Below are 21,813 nucleotides of genomic sequence, written 5' to 3' on the forward strand. Positions count from 1 at the left end.
GCGTTAGTTAGGAAGTGGGAGGCCCATGGGATTCGTGTGCAGAGTGGAAACACTCACGCGTAATGCGTAAAAGTCAATAGCAATAGTACAGTTTAGAAAATGGTAGATTTAGGACACTTCCGGAGTAGCTAGGAAGTTGAGACTTGAAAACTAGACACTAGGATAGTCACTATCCTGATGAGCACCGGAGTACCCAAGTTACCTAGCCCACAGGCTGCGGGTGCATAGGGGTGAAGATGCGTCGTTTTCGTCGTCGACTCCTATGGATGCCTGAAGAAAGATGCTGACAGGCAGTCAGTGAAGAGTGTCCGGTGGATCCCAAGGCTGGGATCAAGAAGAGAGGAAACCTGCAAGCAGAAGGGACAGAGTCAAGGTCACTAGCCAGTGACCACGTGGAACCAGGAAGGAACCAGGCGATGTCGTGAAGATTGCAGGTGAAGGTGAAGCTTGTCGCTGCAGCCAGGAGGACCAGGAAGCGTCGAGGACGACCAGGACCAGGAGGCGAGCTGTCCCACGAAGGCTCTTGCTGTCGGCGGCGTCGAAGTTGGACTAGGACTCACCAAGCCTTGGCAAGCGGAACCCACGAAGAACGGAGGACTTGCTTCTGGTGCAGACCAGGAAGGTCTGGGGTGCTTCTTCTTTGCAGAGAAGCGGGAGCCAGTCTGGAGGAGCCAAACCAGCGCAGAAGATTTCAGGGTGCGTCGTCACAAAGGCCACTAGCCAGCGGGCAAGCAACCGGACAGACGCGGCAAGCAGGAAAATGCAGAAGGGCCCCACGCAGGACTCGCGGAGTGTGGGGGGCTGATCTTCGGTGCAGATGGTGCTTGGGGTTGGGGCTTCTCAATCCCCGGTGCACAACTTCGAGGGTACCTCAGAAGCTGCGCTTTAAGTTACTAGCCACTTTTTCCAGGTAGCCGGTCCCACGTCGCTCGTCGCCTCCACGGATCTCAGCTGTGCTGTGGATGTGGATCAGGGTCGGAGAAGTCTGGAAGTCAAGGCTCTGGTCGGGCTCTGCAGTCGGTTCCTCGTAGAACGTGGGCAAAGCAAAGGGTAGTCTCTTGATGGTGCCTGTTTGCACAGGGTAGCCACTCCTTGGCTACAAGGGAGATTCTTCAGTCTTCTTCTTTCGTCGAATGTCGAAGGTCCAGAGTTTCTGTTCAGTTTTGCAGGTTCAGGATAATCTAAAGTCTTGAGGCCCAACTCCCACTCTTATACTAATCTGGGGGGCTGGGATACCTGCTAGGTCACGCCTTATGGGTGGGACCTGGGAGGGGGTGGTTACACCCACTTCCCTTTGTCCAGTTTCGCGCCAGAGCTGGGGCTGGAGTGCCCCAGCGCCGGTTTGAACTGGACTATGCAAGGAACACCCTGTGTGCCCCAGGCATGTCTCATTCCTTTCAGCCCACCCTGCCCCAATACACTAAAGGCTGTCTGGGGGAGGTGCTAGCACCTCCCCAAGCAGGAAACCTATTGTCCAGGCCTCCCTGGCTGGGATCACTCCCAGCTGCAGGAGGTCAGACTTGTGTCGTGGCAGCAGCATCCATTTTGTGATGCTGAGGCTTTGGTCAGAGGCTAACAGTTGAAGTATGATTTTAACATGCCTTTCCCTCTAGAAGGGGGGAATAATATTCTCATGTCCAGAAATGGCATGGGGGTATTATTCCACAGTGTTAGACACCTTACACGACATGTTTTGATAAAGCCAAACCATAGTTACCATAACCGTCTAAGATTATAAGGCACTTTAAGAGTATATGGTAGGCTATATCATAGAACAGCTATAAGGACAAGGTTCCGAAAGCTGCAGACAGGCTCAGCTCATGCTAGAGCACCATCTCACATGTTACCAAGCACTCTGCCTCCAGGATTGTCAAGGCCTGCCATAGGAGTGACTGATAGGTACACATGTGTCTATATGTAAGTTAGGTATAGGAATACTACACCTAAGCAAGGGGTGATTACACAACCTTGCCCCAGCTGAGTGATCAGCCAGTTGTGTCAAAATGGAAGGCCAGGCCAGGGGTGGCATAATACATGCTGCAGCCCCTGGTAGGCCTAGGGTACACCTATGCCCTGGGTACCTAGGGTACACTGTACAGGGGCCAATAAGGTGATCCTATCCAAATGGGTTATGCACCTAAAGTACATAGTATTAATTTAGAGAGAGAACAGCAGGGCTGTGGGTCTGATTAGCAGGCCCACAGCCACATCTAAGTCGAAAACCAGTAAAGCAAAAGCAAAAAGTGGGGGTGAACATAGAAAGCAGACCCTACTCTCCTACACAAACCCTCTAATGCCTTCTTTGCATAGTCCAGGAAATCCACCCAATTCTGTGTGCCCAGTTTGTGGCTACCCCGGAACTTCTGTCTGTACTTCTCGGGTGTTAGTCCAAACTTCCTCACGAGCGCCACTTTCATGGTGGGGTAGTGGGTCTGCTCATCCTGCTCCAGGGCCAATAATGTATCATTGCCAGCTGGAGGCATGTATCTATACAATCCCCCTCCCCAATATTTCTCTGGAACCCCATGGACTCTTAAAGAGACCTCATAGGCTGCTAGCCACCTGGCGATATCATCACCCGCACTATAGCTAGCTACTATGTCTTTTGGCAAATAGGGTTTGGATTCCCTGGTGATTTCTCTTTCTTCGCTGCCACCACTAGGAACCGGGTGTGCCCCGACCCGTAGGATCTGGAGATCTATCTCCCTGAGCCTCAACTCGTGAGCCATCCTCCGTTCCTCCTTTTCTTTCTCCAGCTTCGCCAAATCCCATGTGAGCTGTCTTTTCTCCCTCCGGTCAGTGAATTCTGCTTCTAATAAGCCGTTGCTAGAGACACTGCTGCCCTTCCTTGAAAGTGTTCTGGGCCCCGCTACTAGGTTCCCCACCTCAGGTTGGTACAAACCAGCCTCCTCGCTGTCAGGCTCTCCATCCCTGTCCTCCTTCTCAACCTTACCTTTTCGTCGTGCCTCCCCCCAAGCCCTTAAGCTGGTCTGGAGTTCACCCTTCTTTGCACCTTGGGGACAAAACACCCCCTCTCGCTCACAAAACTCCCTGAGTTGGGCCACAGTATAAGTTTCCACATCCTCCATTACAAACTCCATTTTGCCCACTCAGGATAGAAGACAGTTGCTTACAGAAGCTATGCAGGGGGGTACCTTTTGTAATACCTCCTCCCACCACCAGAAGTAAACTTGAAAAAAACAAAACTCAAAATTAGGAAGTCCGCTTGGAGAAAACTCCCGGTGTAGGCCTATGGACTACCCACAGTTATTGTCGAGTGGACGCAAGCACAGCTCTATCCCACCACTGAACACCAATTTTATGTTGGAAACCGGGCAACCGGGTTAGCAGTCACCAGGTTCCCAGCACAATGGTAGCTTGGCTCGAGCGGTTGGGGGTCAGGCACCGTGTTAAGCGTACGTCACACCCACACAATAACCATGCGTTCATCCGTTCCAAAAACGACACTACACCGTAAAAATAATGCAAGTCAAGTTGAAAATATATATGTCTTTATCTTATTTTCTCTTAGTTACAGGTTTCATTACATAAATACAAGACAATAAGATTTTCCTTAAAGGAGCAGGTCAAATAAATAATACTACATTGGAATTTCAATAAATAGGTTCAGGTCATAAATAAGCAAGGAATAAATAGGGTGCAATAAATACAGATGTCAAATAAATACAGTCAGACAATAAATATAGTGCAGGAATAACTTAGTGGATGACAATAAATAAAGCACTTCCAATAAATAAGGTAAAACAGTCAATGACAGTGACAATTCAAATCATTTACATGAGGTCACTTGGTCTTACTTTGCCCATACACAACTTAAGGACATTTGGATGGCATGGGGGTGCCCCACCTAGATTGGTCAAGGCTGGGGCCTAAGCTGAGGCAGAACAAGAGTAATCTAAAGAACTGGCCCTCCAAACTACACAGCTCTTTATGTAGGTCACTGTACCAGTCTCAGTTCACCCCTGGCACTCCCAGGCTGGTTCTAACACCCCTCTAGCCCCTAGAATGGTCATTTAGGGCTCCACAGGGCCTTAGACGCCCCCTCTACCACTTACTGCCCTTTTTCACGATGATCGGCTCCGCTCGGCACCGTGTCAACGCCGTGAGGCGGCTCCGGATCGATGTCGCTGGGCGGTCTCGGCTCGATGTCGCTGGGCGGTCTCGGCTCGATGTCGCTGGGCGGCCTCGGCTCGATGTCGCGGGGCGGTCTCGACTCGATGTCGCTGGGCGGCCTCTGCTCGATGTCGCTGGATGGCCTCGTCTCGATGTCGCCTTCCGGCGTCGCAGGGACTCGGACTCCCCACTTCCTGGTGTCTCCGGAGTGCGATCTCCACTCCCGACCTCCGGCGCGCTTTACCTCAGTTTCCGGCGACTCCGGTGGGCGGACTTCACTCCCCCGTCGACGCCTCACCTCGACCTCAGGTGACTCCCGACTCGACCTCCGGCGCCTCTCCACGACCTCCGTCGGCGCCCTCACTCGACCTCGGGTTACTCCTTACTCGACCTCCGGTGACTCTCCACGACCTCCGTCGGCGCCCTCACTCGACCTCTGGCGGCTCCGGGTACGACGTCTGCTTTCTGTCAGCGCCGCTTCTCGACCTCAGGCCCCAGGTCTCAAGGCTTCTCGACGTCAGGACTCCAGGAAGACACTGCTGAACAGGTCAGGAACTTGCTCTTCTTCTTAAAGGCCTGTTTCAAATGTTCAGTTCTTTAAGATGGTTTTTCTGGACTTGGTCCCACACAGGGCTCTAGGCTGGGCTTGGTCAGTAGGGACTAGCATCAAGGGTGGGTTTCTGGACCCCACTCCAAGCACTGGTTTCCACCCCTGCTGCCTTACTCCGACCTCCTTCTAACTCTGTCCTCTCTCTTCTCCAGTCAGTTGCCAACTGCCACTCTGAGATGGCCTCCCAACATTCTAAACTGCCTCCCTCTGTCACAGGGTTCTAGAATGTTCTGGAAACCTCCAGTGGGTTCTGGTGATGTCCCAGGTGACAATGGGCGGCCACCATTTTGTGTCTCAGGCCCTCAGACAGAAGTTCCAGGGGTAGGGAAAATGGCTCCCTGACCCTGCATCAACACTAAAAAGTCTGGTGGTTCCCAAAAAGGAAAAATTATAACAGTGTTTGAGGCAAAAGTGGGATAAAATAAATAATGATGAGGAGGGACCACCCAAAAGGGCTGACAGGTCTAACACGCTCTCTCTGCCTTCTTACGGCTTCCAGATCAGCCCTCTCTTTTCAAGTCCCCTGTAGTGTCACGCTTTCTTAAAGGCATTACTCACACGTTCCCTCCTGTCCCTTTCGTAATGCCTCAGTGGGACTTGAATCTTGTCTTGACATTCCTGATGTGCGCTCCCTTTGAGCCTCTTCACAATTGTCCTCTTCGTCTTCTAACTCTAAAGACTGCTTTCCTGGTAGCCATCACCTCGGCTAGACGGGTGAGTGAGCTCCAGGCTCTATCGTCCAAGCCTCCTTTTCTATCTGTTCATCCGGACAAGGTTGTCCTTCGGCCTCGTCCTTCCTTTCTACCGAAAGTGGTGACCCCCTTTCATCTTGGGCAATCTGTCACCTTGCCTACCTTCTTTCCGCATCCTTCCAAAGAGGAAGAGCGGCTCCACCGTCTGGACCCAAAACGTGCGCTCTCCTTTTATTTGGACCGCACTCAACCGTTCCGAGTGGACGACCAGCTTTTCGTTGGCTACGTGGGTGCAAGAAGGGAAAAGCTGTACACAAACGGACCATCTCCCGGTGGGTCGTTTTGTGTATAAAAATCTGTTATTCCTTGGCAAAAAAGGAACCGTCTGTTGGGCTGCGCGCCCATTCTACTCGGGCCACAGCGGCTACTACTGCTTTGGGACGGGGAGTCCCTTTGCAGGACATCTGTCAGGCGGCAACGTGGGCTTTGCTGTACACGTTTGCCAGGCATTATTGCCTAGACAGCCAAGTCCGGAGGGATGGCTTCTTTGGCCGTTCTGTCCTCCAGGACTTTCTGGTGTGATCTTGGTTCGCAGACCCACCACCGGGGTTGGTGTTGCTTGGGTATGTATTCTAAGGTGAGGAATCTAACTAACGTGTTTCTTTCAGATGAACAAGTTACTTCCCTTCGGTAACGATGTATCTGTAAGAAACATTAGTTAGTTAGATTCCTCACCGACCCACCCATCCTCCCCGTTCTGCGAACTGACATCTAGGGTTAAGGCTATCCCTTTCAGGGCCCTAGAATTTTTTGGCACCAGTGTCGGTCTCTTGCATGGCTCTGCGTTCCTGGCGCGGAAGGCTATGTACAAGAACTGACGTCAGCGCACGAGGGCGGCGTCTAAGTACTCCGTCATCCCGGCGCACGACGCCGACGACTGACGCGGAGCCGCAGATGACGCCTAGCGACGCGCAAGGGGTATTGCTGATGAAAAATCTTCCGGATCCAGTCTGACGCCTGGGAATATTCTAAGGTGAGGAATCTAACTAACTAATGTTTCTTACAGATGCATCGTTACCGAAGGTAAGTAACTTGTTCATCAGGAGGTGTGTCAGAGGTTCCTCCGAGATGTCACCCCAGTAGCGTCTTAATGTAGCTATCCAGGAGGCGTGGTTTAGGAACTGCCCTGGTGGGGCACCCTCCTCTTCCATCAGAGAGGGGAACGGCCGCAACTTACCTTCCACATCTCAGCGTTAGGCCAGTCTGTAAGTTCTGTTGTACTAACTCTGCCCCTTCCTATTGGCATTCCTAGAATCGTTATCGTGGGTGCATATGGTGTAACATGTCTGGTAAAATTTAAAGCTCTACGGAAGCATTTCTGGGCTATCTGTACCAGAAGAGGAAGAGACGTATGTGATATGGTACATGGATGAAAGACAAAAGGTGCCTGTCCATCGTGTACGGAGGTCCACCTTCCACCGTATCGGTAAGATGGAGCTCCCCTATCCACCTCGCCACCCACTGTCTTTGGGACGCCAAGTAATGTTCCATGTTGGGCAAAGCTAACCCACCCAGTTTAGTAAGCTCCACCCTACAACCCGTGTTATTCCACATGAGGTCCCTCATCATCCCTTCCAGCGGACGAAAAAATGATAGTGGGAGATTCACAAAGTAATAAAGCAGTTGGGGCAGCATCACCATTTTAATAGGCGCCACCTTACCGGCCACAGAGAGGATGAGCGTTTTCCAGAATTCTATTTGGGGTCTTAAAGCTGCGATTGCCCTGGATCGGTTGCCATCCAAAAGATCTTGATATGTGCGGTTGATAAGAACACCTAGATATCGAAACACAGCTGGTTGCCAAGCCACTAATGCACCATCCACTGTGAGCTGAGGGGCATCTGTGCTAGGAGTGAAGGGAAATAAACATGATCTCCCCCAATTCACTCCCAGTCCTGACACTTTAGCAAATGATTTTAGTGTGTTGGGTATGATCGGGGGTATCTCCTTTATGTCCCTGATATAAAGCAAGATATTGTCCGCATATACCGAAATGACGTGTTGTCTCTTCCCCTAACATAGCCTCCATTGATCTACCAGTTGACACAGAGCTATGACCAAGGAGAATATTAGTGGGGAAAGGGGGTACCCTTGCCTAGTTCCTCTCCCAATCGTTATGGGTTCTGAGAATAAAGTTCTTAAGCTCACTTGTATGGTGGGTGTTTCGTATACCAGTTTAACTAAATTTAAGAAGTAAGGCCCGAACCCAAAGCGATGCATCACTGCAAACATGAACAGCCATTCCACCGTATTAAAGGCTTTCTCCAGATCAAGAACTAAACAGCCCGCTGCTGTCCAGGTCGCTGCAGTGATGCACATCACCCGGAAAAGCCTACGAATGTTTAGTGAGGTGCTGCGGGCTGGGACAAAGCCATTCTGATCCTGATGAACCAGGTGTGGAGTGACTAGGGCCAATCGACCCACCAGGGCTCTCGCTAGTAACCTGTAATGTCCATTTAGCAGCGCCAGCGTTCGGTAGGCGCTTGTGTACATGGGATCCCTGTCTGACATCAGAAGGGTAATCAGAGTTGCCTCTGTCAAAGATGCTGGGAGGGCGGCCCCCTCTAATGCTTCTGTGTATACTCCCAATAGCTGCATACCTAAAAGATCAGCATAAGTCTTATGAAACTCATGGGGGGAGCCATCTGGTCTAGGGACCTTGCCAGTGGGCAGCGCACGCATCATGCCTTTCACTTCCTCCAGTGTAAGAGGAGTATCTAATTCCCTGCGCTGCTCCGGTGTGAGTGTAGGAAAGGTGAGACCATCCAGAAAGTAGTGTATGGTCGTGTCAGAGACAGATCAATATCCGATCGATCAGTTTGAACGTGTGCTGTCGCTGAATGCGCCGCGTAATTCAAGCACCTCTGTTCTAGGAGTTCCGTGTGCTTTTTACGCACCTCTAGCAGCAGTGCAGAATCCGGGGCGGCTTCTATTGCTCAAGATTCTAGAGTTAGTAAATCCTTTTCCACTTCAAGCAACTCAGATTCCACTTGTCTCTTCATACCGCAACCCAGCCCCAGACATTTCCCACGTATTTCCTTCATGGCAGCCCACTCCACCGTTCTAGTTGAAGCTGCCCCGTGTTGTGTGTGAAGTACTCACTGAGGGCTTCTCCTATTGTGCCTTTAAACCGCAAGTCCTCCAGTGCCGACAGCTGTAGCTGCCACATAAGGATGTTAGGAGGCCCGTTTTCCCATGCCAGTGTAACATAATGTGGGTTGTGGTCAGAATGTGTATGACCCCGGTAGTCCGGGTCCGTTGCGAATGGGAGTAGGGAAGGTGAGCTGAGGAATCTGTCTAATCGCATGTGTAAATCATGAGGCACGGAGTAGAAAGAATATACCCTCACATCAGGGTTCTGATGTCTCCGAACATCAACCAGATCCCACCCACACACCCAACTGCCTAGTATAGGTGGGCCCCTGATGCCAGGACTTCAGATTCGACAGACACAAAGAAGGAGTGGACAAAGAAGATTTCTGACACGAGAACTGTGGAGCAATACTGACTTGGCTCCAACACTACAAGCCTGCCTGCTGCACCTGACCCTCGTCGATAAACTGACTCTGCCTGCTGCTGTGCAGACTCCAAGAATCCCAAAGGGCTTCCAGTGCTTGGCAAGTTGCCAGAGAGCTCCCTTGGAGTAGAGGAACTACTACCCTGCAGCCACAGACACCAAAGAAGCAAGGTCCTGTTCACCGTCCTGCTGCTCACCAAGACTACTGACGCAGCAGCTGCCCAGGAAGAGGCCGCCGTGCTCCAACAGGTCAGATTTGTCCTCCTTCCAAGTGTGGGGATCCTTGGGCCGACTGGAGCTGCGCTGCACCAATACCCTGTGCTCCGAACCCCTTGCAGCAAGCAAGGTTGTTGTGTCCAGCCCGGACACCGTCAAGGAAAACAGACCTGCACGTCGAGGTTCTTCAGGGACAGTCCGACCCACATTGACAGTGGCCCAGCTGTCCTGTCTGTCTTGCTTCTGCAGAAAAGGGGCAAATAGTATGTGACTGAAAAGTACTTACCTGATTTTAATGATCATGGGATCTAAATTCATATAGAAATCTGCTATTGTTATAAAATGATGTTGGATTTCTTTATTGAGTGTGCATCTCACTTCCTGTCTTTGTGTGTGCAATAAATGCTTAGCGCTACCCTCCGATATGCCTAACTGCTCGCCCACACTACCATAAAAGAGCGCATTTGACGTATCATTTGTGCCTCTGTAAGCCAATTGGGGTTTGGCTAGACTCTTTACACAGTGTACCTCTTGTTGGTCTACTATATAAGAGCCAGCTTCCTACAACCACAACGTAGTATGTTTTACCTGCTTATTTTCTCTTTGCACCCCATCCAAATAGACTGAAGTGTGTCCCAGTTTAAGGCGAACCACAAAGGTGATGCCGGGTATTTGATCTGAAGTGTTCTTTTGCTTACACCACTTTGGTATGTTGGCTCACCCTTTCAAGCTGCTACTTCACTACCCTCTTAATAAACCTCCACTGTTCACTGTCCTCCACTCGCTGTTAGATTCCCCAAGTTAATAGGAACTGGGGAAAAAAGCCCAAAATAGCAAGATGTGTCGGAACAATAACTGTTTTTTAGTTTTTACCCAAACCCCCAGGATTAATAGTCTGCTGAACCTTCTTTCGCTTTAGAACCTGAACTCTGCCTGTATCACGTGAAAACTTAAAAGACGCAGGATGACAACAGTACTTTTACTCACAGTTCACAACCCTCAGCACAAAAAACTGTAACGATGCAGCCATGTGTATTTACTCCGTCGCTGAGCACACTCTTGGTTTAGAGCCAGAACTAAAATGGTCTTTAATGTAACAAGAGCAAGAAATGGGATAGTGTTGGTCCCTATTCCAATTTGCAGGCTCTTTTCTATGTTGTGCAACAAATAAAGCTTAATGATCATGCCCCTTGGACTGCTCTCACTACATTGGTGTGATTTCCCTCAAGAATAAGCCTGTATTTTTCTGGTCTTTTTATTTTCTATACCAGTTTCCTAGACCACATGAAACTTATCAGATCTTCCTTTTATATGAGTTTATGCCTGCAACGGTACAGCTGTTGTGTCTTTTAACCCTGAAGATTGGCATAAGCACTGATCGATAGCTGTATCTGGTGCTGTAGTTCAGTGTCTGCAGTTCTGTTTTCTTTGTTGTACCGTTATTTGAGGCTGCATCCTCTTTAGCATGTATGTATTCACAGTCCTAGATTAAGAACTCCTTTCCATGCCCTTGAAGTACTCTCTTCATCAACACCCAGCTGTTCTGAAGTACAGTTTTACCTGCAGCGTCCTCACCTCTTGAATTGTAGTTTGTGCCAGGCGTTATCTGGAAAGTGTAATATTTCTCCTGGACTGACTGCCCCCACTATGCGTCGTGGAGCCCCATAAGGCGCCATTATGGAATACTGAAGTCTTTTCATTTTTTCCCACGCCTTGGGACATTAATTTTGATATGCTTTCCCCAAACTTTCCTTTAAAGATTTTACAAGTTCAGGTGGATACAATGTCCCTACCAAAGCTACCAGGATTAATAAATTGTCACTCTTGTAGTAAGCTGGTCCATTTCAAACCCCAACATCCTTGTGTGGTGTCTCGGGCCTCACCATGATTCTAAGTTGTGAGAGAAATTAGACCTCTTGCATGTCAAGGCATTTGAGAAGGGGGAGGTTAAGCACCTTATGGCTCAAGCTCATGAACTGTCTTGGAAAGCAGTGCTGCTTTGCTTTCTGGTGCCACTCAAGGACCATTATGGGCGAAACATGTGTTGGCTGCCCTTGTGCACAGTTTTTGCTTATGAAAGCTACTCAAATCAATGACCAATCTTCCTATTTCCATTGGGTAGCTCCTATTCAGTTCTGTCCGCCTTTCTATTCTCATTTAAGACATCTGAAACTACATAAAAAGCCAGATTCCTGCTCTCAACTGGAGTGAAACTGGTCTGGGCTTGCTTGTGGTCCCTTCAGGAGAGGGCCTCACCTGGCAGTTCGGGTGGGGCTGTTCCACGCTGATTTGCATAAGGATGGCCTGTGTCTTGGTTGGCATAGTGGGTGAAAAGCGATGACTGGAATGCAGTCCCAAACAATTGCCATTGGCTTAAATTAATTCCATCCATCACCTTGTTGTTGAGGCTGTAGATTGATCAGAGCAACTTGAGTTCCTTTGATCTGCCCTAGAGTGTGGTCGATGTCATCCTTTGACGTCATCACCCATCCACTAAATCGGTCTATGCTGGGCTATGGTCCTGATTCATTGCGGGGGGGTAGTTGTTGATCCACGCAAAGTGCATGTTTCCGATGTCTTTCATTATATATAATCTCTTGTCTGAGAAGAGTTTGCTAAGTGCCTAGTTATGGGTTTTTTGTTGCTCCTTTCTTTGTTTAACTGGCAAGCAGTTGTTGTTCAGCCTTATATAGTCCTGTATTTTCTGAAAGGGCTGGTATATGTGTTCCCCCTTCCTTTTTTTGTGATGCGTATGAACCACAGTTGACTTTAAGTCTGCCAGAAAGATGTTAAGTCAATAACTGTGCTTCATAAGCATTTATCCTTGCATAGTGGGTACCCTTCGCTTTTGTCTTTAAGTCTGCCAGAAAGATGTGAAGACAAAAGCAAAGGGGGCCCACTACACGAGGATGAATGCATATCGAAACCCAGTTTGTTTTCTTTTTTCTTGTCTTAAAAGGGGGAAAAGGTTCATCTGCACTTTTGTTCCATCATGGGTGTAGAACAGCAGTGTTACTCAGTTTGTTCAAGTAATTCTTCAGTTTCGATAATTTTAAAAAAAAAATAAAAAAATGATTTATGTATGGTTTTGTCAAAAGATGAAACTTAAAGTATGTAAAATATGTTCTTTCTTTTTTATGTATAGTAGTTGGAGAGAAGCTTGTTCTCTCTCATTGTGTTTTGGGATCCCTTACATTTCCAGCTTTTGATTTTAACGTGAGTGCCCATTTTGAAGAACTGGTTTTACAGTCTTGTATCATTTTTATTTTACCTTTTTACCTATGCAGCTTTTCAAACATGCAGAAATAACATTGTCATGTAAATTAAAGATAGCCATTACAACTATACTGTTGAGGCCCATCAAACCTCTTTCAGAATTGGGATGATCAGAATATCAGAAGGCCCAAGAATGCTTTGGGTGGGAAAGGAGTGCTGGTAAATACTTGGTTCATCTCTGGCCATTTTATGTATTTTATCTTTTTACATGAAAGTTTAAGCTGGCGACAAGTGTTTGGACTAAAAGTTTAAAAAAAAAAATGATTGATGCACTATTCGGAAACAGTTTTGTGCAGGCACAGCACTGCTGTCACAAAAGGTCAACCTGTATAAGCTGTTGTGTCAGAAATATTTATGATCGATGAACATAATTAGTATTATGGATCACTGAGCAACAACTAAATGTTGACCCAGCAGCACCAAACATATCCGTACCGTTAATAAAAAAAAACATGAGTTTTGTTTATGTTGGTTAGTTTACACGTTTTGGAACATTTTTCCATTGAACCTTTGCCAAGAAGAACATTTGGTATGCATTAAGATTTTTTCACTGTCTCAACAGGTGGTCGCTTAATGGTTCACAATATATATGTGATCTAATATACACCTTCCTTATGCACTTAAATATGCTGGTACGCTCCGTGGGATTTCATATGCTGGATATCCTCATTGAAAACTTCAACATGTAAGAGCTCATAAATCTATAACTATCTCTAAATATCATATCTTGTGCTTTGCGTTTTTCATTGATTTTGAGTCCACATTGCTTTAATATTTGTATGCATGTTTCAATTCATAAATGTATATTTGTAATTTCATTACGCATCTTCATTATATAATGCCATGATATAAGTTTATAGTGCATCACAGCTCATATATTATGTATTCTTGTATTGCGTTGTGGAGCGCTCAATAGGTTTAGTGGAGTGTGCGGTGCAGATTAAGATTCGCCAGTTTCCTTTTCATATTCGACATCACAAATCACATTGCCTAGTTTTCTCATAATACAATCGGTAAAAGCATATAAGCCCCATGCATGAGCATATTTTGCGGAGGAAGCATCTTCAGATTCCCGAGCGTGTATTGCGGTTCAGAGGAACAAGCGCAACAGAATAGAGATCGACATGATGCTCGCTTTCCATAGCGATGTTGCAGATTGAAAAATATTGACTATGAAATGAGTGAATGGTATGTGTTAAAAAGCCATTTAGAAAAAGTGTTTAGTGGCACTTTGGTTCAAATACATATATTAGCTTGTGGCTAAGGAAGAAAGGCTTCCCATGATAGCACCAGTAGCCTGATTTAATTACTGATTTGATGATTAATAACACTGGATATGCTGTAAATTTTAATAATTTATTCCTCGTGCGTTTTTTCCTTTCCCCCATTATTTTTTATTTCTGCAATAACATTATTCCTTATGATCACCACTATGACAGGGGTTAAATATGTAGCCCTTTATATACACAGTGTGGATTCTAGTATGTGTTCATCTATGGGGGGGGGGGCTTCTGAACTCACTAATATCCTGTAGTCTCGGACAGAAATGGTCGTGTTCTGATTGACATCATCTCTAAGCAAGTAGTGGTAGATGAGTGGGCTAAAGTTTCTGTCTCTAGCTTAAGTTGGTCCAAACCAGTGCCTTCCAGAGAGTTTTGGATAGCCTATCGCCAGCCATAATTACAACAAAGCCTGTAGAAACACATCACTCATAGATAAAAACAAGCTCAGGAGCTTTGTGAAGCTTCTGTGGGAGGAGCACAAATATTCTGAAGATCAGAAGCTGTTTTTATAAAATGTGTTTGTGAGTCAAGTGGTTGCACCGCACACATTAATATTACAGAAAGGCGCTTACTAGCTCTTCAGTAAAGCCAAATGCACCAAGCCAGTCCTACTCCAGCAAATTTGTTGAGTGGTTTTGTGTTGAGCATCAGAGCATTCTCAGTGACCATTAAGGAAGTCACATTGATCTAAGTCCATGCCACCAATGTTCCCATTGTGGAGCATGCATTGCATCAATAGTGTGTGCAAGGCTCTCTGGCATTTCTCTAGAATTCTTAAGTTTGGATTATTGTCTTCCGTTATGACTCTGGGTTTCCTAGGTACTCAATCATAGCAGTCATGCATTCAAAACTATGGGCCGTACACCTCATTAGTTGGTTCTTTCATCATGACCTTGTTAGTGGATGAACCTTGGGTACTGCGATTGGGTGACATCTTAGATTCTTTACGCACGCCATTGAAAATGCAGGAGACTTCTAACACAACAGTACTTCTTTGGAAAATGTTTAACTGAAAAAGCTGACCTTTCTTCATGAAGGGCCTGCAAAACATTTTAAGTAAGCCAGATACAGATGTTTGTAAAAGTTGCTTCATGTAGATTCTTATCAAGGTGTCGGTGTCAATGTTGACAGCAATGGCTCACAACTTTAACTAGCTGGTCCTGACTTTCAAAGAGAAGCTTTTTTTCATTATTTTAAGTTCATTTAGAGATTTACAATGAGGGTGTCCAGATGTGGGCCCTGAAAGAATAGAGGATAATCTGTAAGAGCATGCTTTAGTAACAGCAGTCTTCTCCCCTAATTCAAATTAGAGGGTTCACACTCCCTCCCCTGTTGCTTCTCTATACCCAACTTGCTTGAAGGGTTAGAATGCACCCTGCAAGAGCAGCCTACAGGAACATCAGTCTTCCATCAATTGGTGAAAAGACCAGTGTTTATAGGCGTCTGCCCATGCTGCTGCTTCTTTCCTCCACATCCCTCTTTCTCACTGGTGTTTTTCCTCTGGTTTCTCCCTCCCCTCGTTCATACGTTCCCCTTTCTATTGGTTCTGTCGCCAATGTCGTTCCCCATGAAGAGAAACGCATCCCCTTACTTTGTTGCAGGCGAGTGTGCATAGAAGATGCAGCAAACTGATGAATACAGATAGGTAACATTTATTTTAATCTGATTTGTTAGAGAGGCTGTTTTGTAAAATGCAGTGCTGGGCACATTTCTTTTAAATTTGGCATGGGTGAGAGGTGTGGAATATGAGTTGAACAAGAACTCCTTTCCTCCCCAAGCCCCTAGGCACTCTTGGCATACCATGAATTATTCATATACTTCATGTATGTCCCCTCAGAGGTGCTTGTGAAAGCTGAGACGTTTTAATCCATTTAAATGCTCTATTAGACCAGGTTTTTAAAAACCTATTCAGTTTCTGGTACACTTGCTGGCTTAAAATTCTCACTTTCTTAAATTTCGTTGTATGCCCATCATTAAAGGTTAAAATTGAGTGACGTTAAAATAAAATCTCGATTTTACATGTAGAGGAAAATAAATCCTCTTTAATGGATCATCTTGCATTTTGGTCTTTCATATCACTTGCTATGATGGCTTTTCCTTGGGCAGCACCGCAATTACAACAGATGTTCACAGATGCATCACAACAGTCAGCATGCATTTTCTGAAAAACATACGTTGAATTCTGAATCATTTTTGCTATTATTTTGTAGGCTTCCATGGTCTCAGCAAGTGGCAGCTTTCCTTCAAAACAAGGTACGTCTGCATCTTATCTAGGATTATTACAATTGTACAAAACAACTTCAACATTTCATGGCTTATTGTTCTAAACAAATAAGACCTTAGTACAGTGGTAACAGTCACAAGGGGATGCTGTGCTGTCAATACCTCCTTTCTATGGTAGTCTTAGGAAGCTTCCCAACTGATATGAATGATGGTATACCAGTTTATTGTATTACATTTTCATAATTTAATATTCTGTAAGCATTATATAATCCATATGTATTGAGTGTGACTGGTGAAAATGTAGATGGGTGGCAAGGTGAGGCAAGTGCTGGCAAAGGTCTTGCCCTGGAAAGCCGTTCAATGATTATTATTAATTTTTTATTTAATTCCTAGTATGAGCCCCAAAAAGAATAACAAATGAAAAATCATCCTGCTACTTAAGTAGGTCAGACCTATATTTGTGGTTAAAATGTGTAATTTAAAAGAATGTTTAAACATTGTATGTTATTTTAATATAAAGGTACAGGAGCTTCTTCGCTTACAGATGGCCTTAAAACAGGCAGGGAAACCCTTTTGAGGTTCAATGCCTGAGATTCACAGGAAAATATCATTCTTATTGACACACAGAACACATACAGTTTTCAATTAAAGTAACCTGAAGACACACATGCTGTCACTCACTGTGGAAGAGAGCCAATGTCTAAAGTGGATGGACCCATTGCCTCATGTTGTATGATTGGTGGGCGGGAACAAAATGTCAACAGTAAAACAAACCAACAATAGAGGCCTGGAACTAAGCCCCTATGCAGATGTATATACCAAAATAAGTTCTATTTATTAATTTTGTGATTAAATTACGGTGAGGCTATTTTGAGAGTCTGAGTTGCCCAGCATTGGGGTTTACTCACATCACCAGTTACCCTCCCTTTAGTCAATAAACGTAGAACAAATGGGGCTTGGAGGCATCTTGATACACAAGGAAACCACCAATGTGAATCAGATGCCAAAGTACTCCAGTTTTGTTTTTAAATTGGATGCTGAAATCACAGTCCATCTTACTAGATGTCATAGGGAAAAGTCGGCACTCTTCTACACAGTTCTGGGGACTGTATCATTAATTCCATGAGAGTATCATCTCTTCTGGTAGACAATTCAATTCCTCGTGTTAGAATACTCCCTAGGGGAGGGTTGCACTGGATCCAGAAAACCTTAAGGAGGACCTCTGTGTGCAAATAGGTGGTGTAGATCAGCTCCATGTTGACGTAGTCTGTGTCGGAAGTGATGTTGTGGTGCCAATATATATGCGCCACCCTGGCATTCTGACATCAGTTTCTTTTGTGACTATTTCCACCCCAAACATGTGAAGCCACATAAAAAAAAAACAATGTTTGATTAGTGTGAAGTGTCTAATGTGATCTTTTAGATGAAGATCCCAGTTCGCCGAAGGAGAAGGATGGGAAGTCCAGTGAGGAATCTGCAGTTAAATAGTGTCTCTACCAGAAAACGAGTTACTGAATGAAAGTAAGATTACACACCTTGGAATAGATACTCAAGCAATACCTTTCTGAAGTTGGGTCTGCTAACTGGCTAAAATTAAAATCCTGGAGGACCGAGCAGGTGAAATGCCTGTCTTACATGTGTATCTCTACATGGATGATTGTCTGGTAAAGGCAGATTTTCCTTACACAATACCAAAGAACCATCCAGACAGTGATACAAATGCTGCACAGATATGGATTCTCCCTAAACTTGGAGAAATTATACCCAGTCACCGAGGAAGCAACACTAACCTGAGAAAGGTCAAGGCATTCCCTATACATAAGACCATTTGGGCTTTAACACATTGGACTGTCCTCTACCAGACCGGACAGTCTCTGGCATTGAGGACAGTATTGAAATGTATGGGCATGATAGCCGTGTACATACCTCTAATACCTCACGCTATACTGCACACTTGATACCAATTCAAGAATGGCCCCAGAGCCAGTGGTCACAAGCGTCCGGAAACTGAGACTATTCAGTGGTTGTCACAGAGAAGGTGCAAAGGGAAATACAATGGTGGAAGATAGGGAATTTTACAGTCGATAGACCTTTTAAACCACCATCTACCTCTGTGACCATTACTACAGAAACATCCCACACGAGATGGGGAGCACATGTGGGAAAACTGAATATCAGGAGTGAATGGAGTTTCCTAGAAGCTGTGAAGCATTTGTTTACTCAAACAAAAATTAGTTTTTCTCACGCTGTAGGTTTTCCACGTACATGTCAAGGGGAAGACCGTGCAAATTCAGACTGACAATGCAACAGCAATGTTATACTTAAACAGGGAGAAGAAGATTACATGTGCTGTCCAAGCCAGAACAGGATATGGAAGGGGCAGTACAAAGAGATAACGAGAAGCGATACATCTGTCCAGCCTAACGTGGAACCATAAAGTTTAAGTAGACCAGCATGTGAGCGGAAGCTCAAACAAGGTATAGTGGAAAGTGTCTTCCTGGAGAGGGATAGGCCACAAATAGACCTCTGTACAACACATGCAAACTCACAATGCCAAGACTTTCATTGAGTGCGCCTTTCAGGGGCAGTGGACAGTCTACAGGCTCTATACAACTATTCGGCAGGACCGCAAGCTCCCCAGAACCACAAACTGCAGAACTCTACCCAGCTTTGGAAGCGCCAGGGTAAGGTGCTCTCACATAATGGATTCTTCCATATGGGAGCGCTGATCTGGTCCAGTGCTGACTTAAGGATTGACAGACAACGCTTTTTCTGGGAGGACTGGATCTCTAGAGCAATCCTAGTGCTACAACAGTTCTTTACAGACGATACCATGAAGGAGTTCACAGCGCTACAAGAGGAATATGAAGTCCTAGAAATATCTGCAACTGAGGAGCTGCATCATGAAAAAACTAGGAAGTGCTAGGCAAACTCCCCTTGCTTCTGTTATCCATGACTATCTGGCAACCTGAGGCGCGTACAAAAGCTTATTTCTGGCCTGTATACTTAAATTGTTAACCAATTGCACTTGAAACCGATCGAGAACTACTTATGGAACTTATGGTCTCAAAGATGCCAAATTGATTTTGAGGAGAAGGATTTGTCTGACCTTCTGCACCTACACAGTAAGAGCCTCTGCGGAGCCTCCTACAAATTCAGTCATTTTAAACTACTCCCCGATTGGCACTGGTCTCTTTACAAGCTCCACCAAGCTAAACTAGCCCCCCCATGTCCAACTGCTGACAGGAGGCGATATCCTTCATATTTAATTATACTCTTTCTCCGCCCCCCCCCCCCCTGCTTGAGGACTGTTTAAAAAATAGTCTGGTACATGCTGAGACCGGTTCAGGCCTACACATTGCAGCCACTGTTGGGTTTTGATTTGGTAAGGAGTATGGCCACACTAGATGATATTACAGCACGTGAGAGGCAATGGTTGTCTTCTTTGGCAAACGGCGACAGACAAACTTTTCATCCTCCTGAGGTTGAAAGTGCACACATCGCCTCATTGACTAGTCTGATGTTGTGGTCACTTGGCACATTTGCTAAAACGATTTACAAGTTGAATGACCATCTGCACGACTGAGCGCCTCTGGGATCCCCTTCTTCATCTCTTGGCTTTGTGAATCACAGGTTGGCTGCAGTAGACGAACATTAGTCTAGATCTCCTTTCCACCTGAGACATTGATCTCCACGACTGCCAGTTGAGCCCTTGGCTCAGAGATATGGCCTTTGAACTGGAATAGAGGGTGTGGTGATGGAGCATAGGGGGAGGGCTAGGTCTGTGGATCTTGAAGACCGAAGATGATGTACTGTGAGTGCATCACACTTCATACCTGATTTTTCTGTGTAGACTTTCAGTCTGTTACAAGATTATCATGATTGTGACACACACACATTTTTTTTCCTTTTCTTCTCCTTTTCTTGATACTCTTTGGTTGACCATCTATGTGTTACGATAATTTGAAAAACCCAATAACAGTATATCAAACAAAAAATGCCAAACATTTGCATCCAGGTGTTTACGCCTCGGATGCCAGAACTTTGTATCCAGCTAGAGACACCATCTGTCCCAGGGGATGTCCTATGGATAGAAAAATGTGCATATGTTTCCTGCCCAATACTGCTGCTACTGCTTGTGTTAAGCATAGTCAAACAGACAACCATAGCTGTGATAACGAGAACGCCACAATGGGCCAGATAAACATGGTTTTCAGACCTAGTTTTTATGACAGAAAGCATCATAAAACTACCTACCTTACAGGACCTTTTAATGCCAGAGGCACAGGTATACCACTCCGAGCCAGCCATCCTCTCCTTAGCGGCATGGCTCCTGAGGATTTAGAATTTGACAACCTTCCCCAAAATACATAGAAGTCCTGAGAGAGGCTGGGAGGCATACAACATGACAGTGATATGCCCCCATTGGAACAAATTGGCCATCTGGTGCACTAAGGAAGGACTAATGGATAACAGCAAGAGACTCCAAACCTTTCGGGTACCTAGCACCTTTTAGATAAGACTTCACATGCATCATTTAAGGTGCACCTGTAAGCTATAGAGACTTACACAATGGCACTATACGAATACATTTCTTTGATACAACAGTTATCAACAGATTCTTGGAAGGTGCTAAAACAGTGCACCACAGATGTCAGCACCCACTCCAATTTGGAATCTGAACCTGTTGCTAATACGGCTAATAAAAGCACCTCAAGAAAGCATTGCTGATTGCTATTACTTTGCTGCGTAGGGTCAATGAGTTACAGGCCCTCCTGTTACAAGAACCTCACTTCCAAATACATGGATTCAGGGTGGCATGAGAACAAACCTGTAATTTCTACCAAAAGGTATTTCGCACTTCCGTGTCAACCAAGAGATGCAACTAACCAGCCTTTTTCCAGCAGTCTGGTGAAACAGCAAGGACCCTACACACAGTAGAAGTCAGGTGGGCTGTTGTGGATTACCTGTAAGAAACAAAACCGTGCACAAAGTGAAGGAAATTCTTCATTTTCTTTGCGTCAACAAACAGGAATTTCCTAGTCATAAAAGGGACTATTGCAAGGTGGATTGTACAAACCATCATATGTTACAAGGTAGCGGGAGAAGCACCAGATGAGAACACCCAAGATTACTTCTCAGGAAACCAGGTAGTTATACTGGTATTCATTACCAACACCTACTTAAACGACACCTGCATAGCGGCTACATGGTAGTCTGTACACGCTTTCCTAAAACACTATTGTGTAGACATTCAAACTAACAGAGAAGCACAGATTGGATGGAAGGAACTAAGATACCTCTTCACAGAGGCACACTCTTTCAACCCAACCTCACAAGTGACGGAAATACCACTAGAGAATCAATACACAGTATGTGATTCCAAAAAAGATTAAAACTGTCAAAGGAAATGGTAATTTACCTGTAGCAGTAGTTTTAGTACCCAACCACTAGATGGGGTAATAATGCACTGCATGTGAATTCAGAAAATCATTCAAGTTGCAACTTAACTTCTATGTGTAAATAACCATTTTGTTACCTGGTGAGATAACTGGGACCTCCTAATGAGGCCCTGTGTTTTTAGTTAAACTTTCATTGTAGTTCACATCAGATAACTTTTGGAATGACGTTTGTGAGCTGTCCAGGCATTGTTAGTTTTTCTTTAAATATATCATTAACAACGCCGCCTATTGTTAGGTCAAAGCCTAGCCGATAGCGCAGCTGTCTGATTGCAGATACCTATTGGTAAGCATGCTGAAAGCTGCCCTAGGAATAACATCCTCCCATTGGTTACCATTAGCT

General features: G+C 45.6%; 1 protein-coding gene across 1 annotated transcript in view; it reads left to right on the forward strand.

Annotated features, from left to right (window-relative positions):
* LOC146796670 (uncharacterized) overlaps positions 1 to 21,813 on the forward strand; it is a 440,337-nt gene that overhangs the window by 407,639 nt on the left and 10,885 nt on the right. The window contains exons 18-19 of the mRNA XM_085629345.1: positions 13,068 to 13,190; positions 15,999 to 16,041. Of these exons, the coding sequence (XP_085485471.1) occupies positions 13,068 to 13,190; positions 15,999 to 16,041 (166 nt within the window). The remainder of the gene's footprint in view (positions 1 to 13,067; positions 13,191 to 15,998; positions 16,042 to 21,813) is intronic.

This window comes from Triturus cristatus, chromosome 10 (assembly GCF_964204655.1).
Source record: "Triturus cristatus chromosome 10, aTriCri1.1, whole genome shotgun sequence".
In the NCBI taxonomy this organism is placed as follows: Eukaryota; Metazoa; Chordata; class Amphibia; order Caudata; family Salamandridae; genus Triturus; species Triturus cristatus.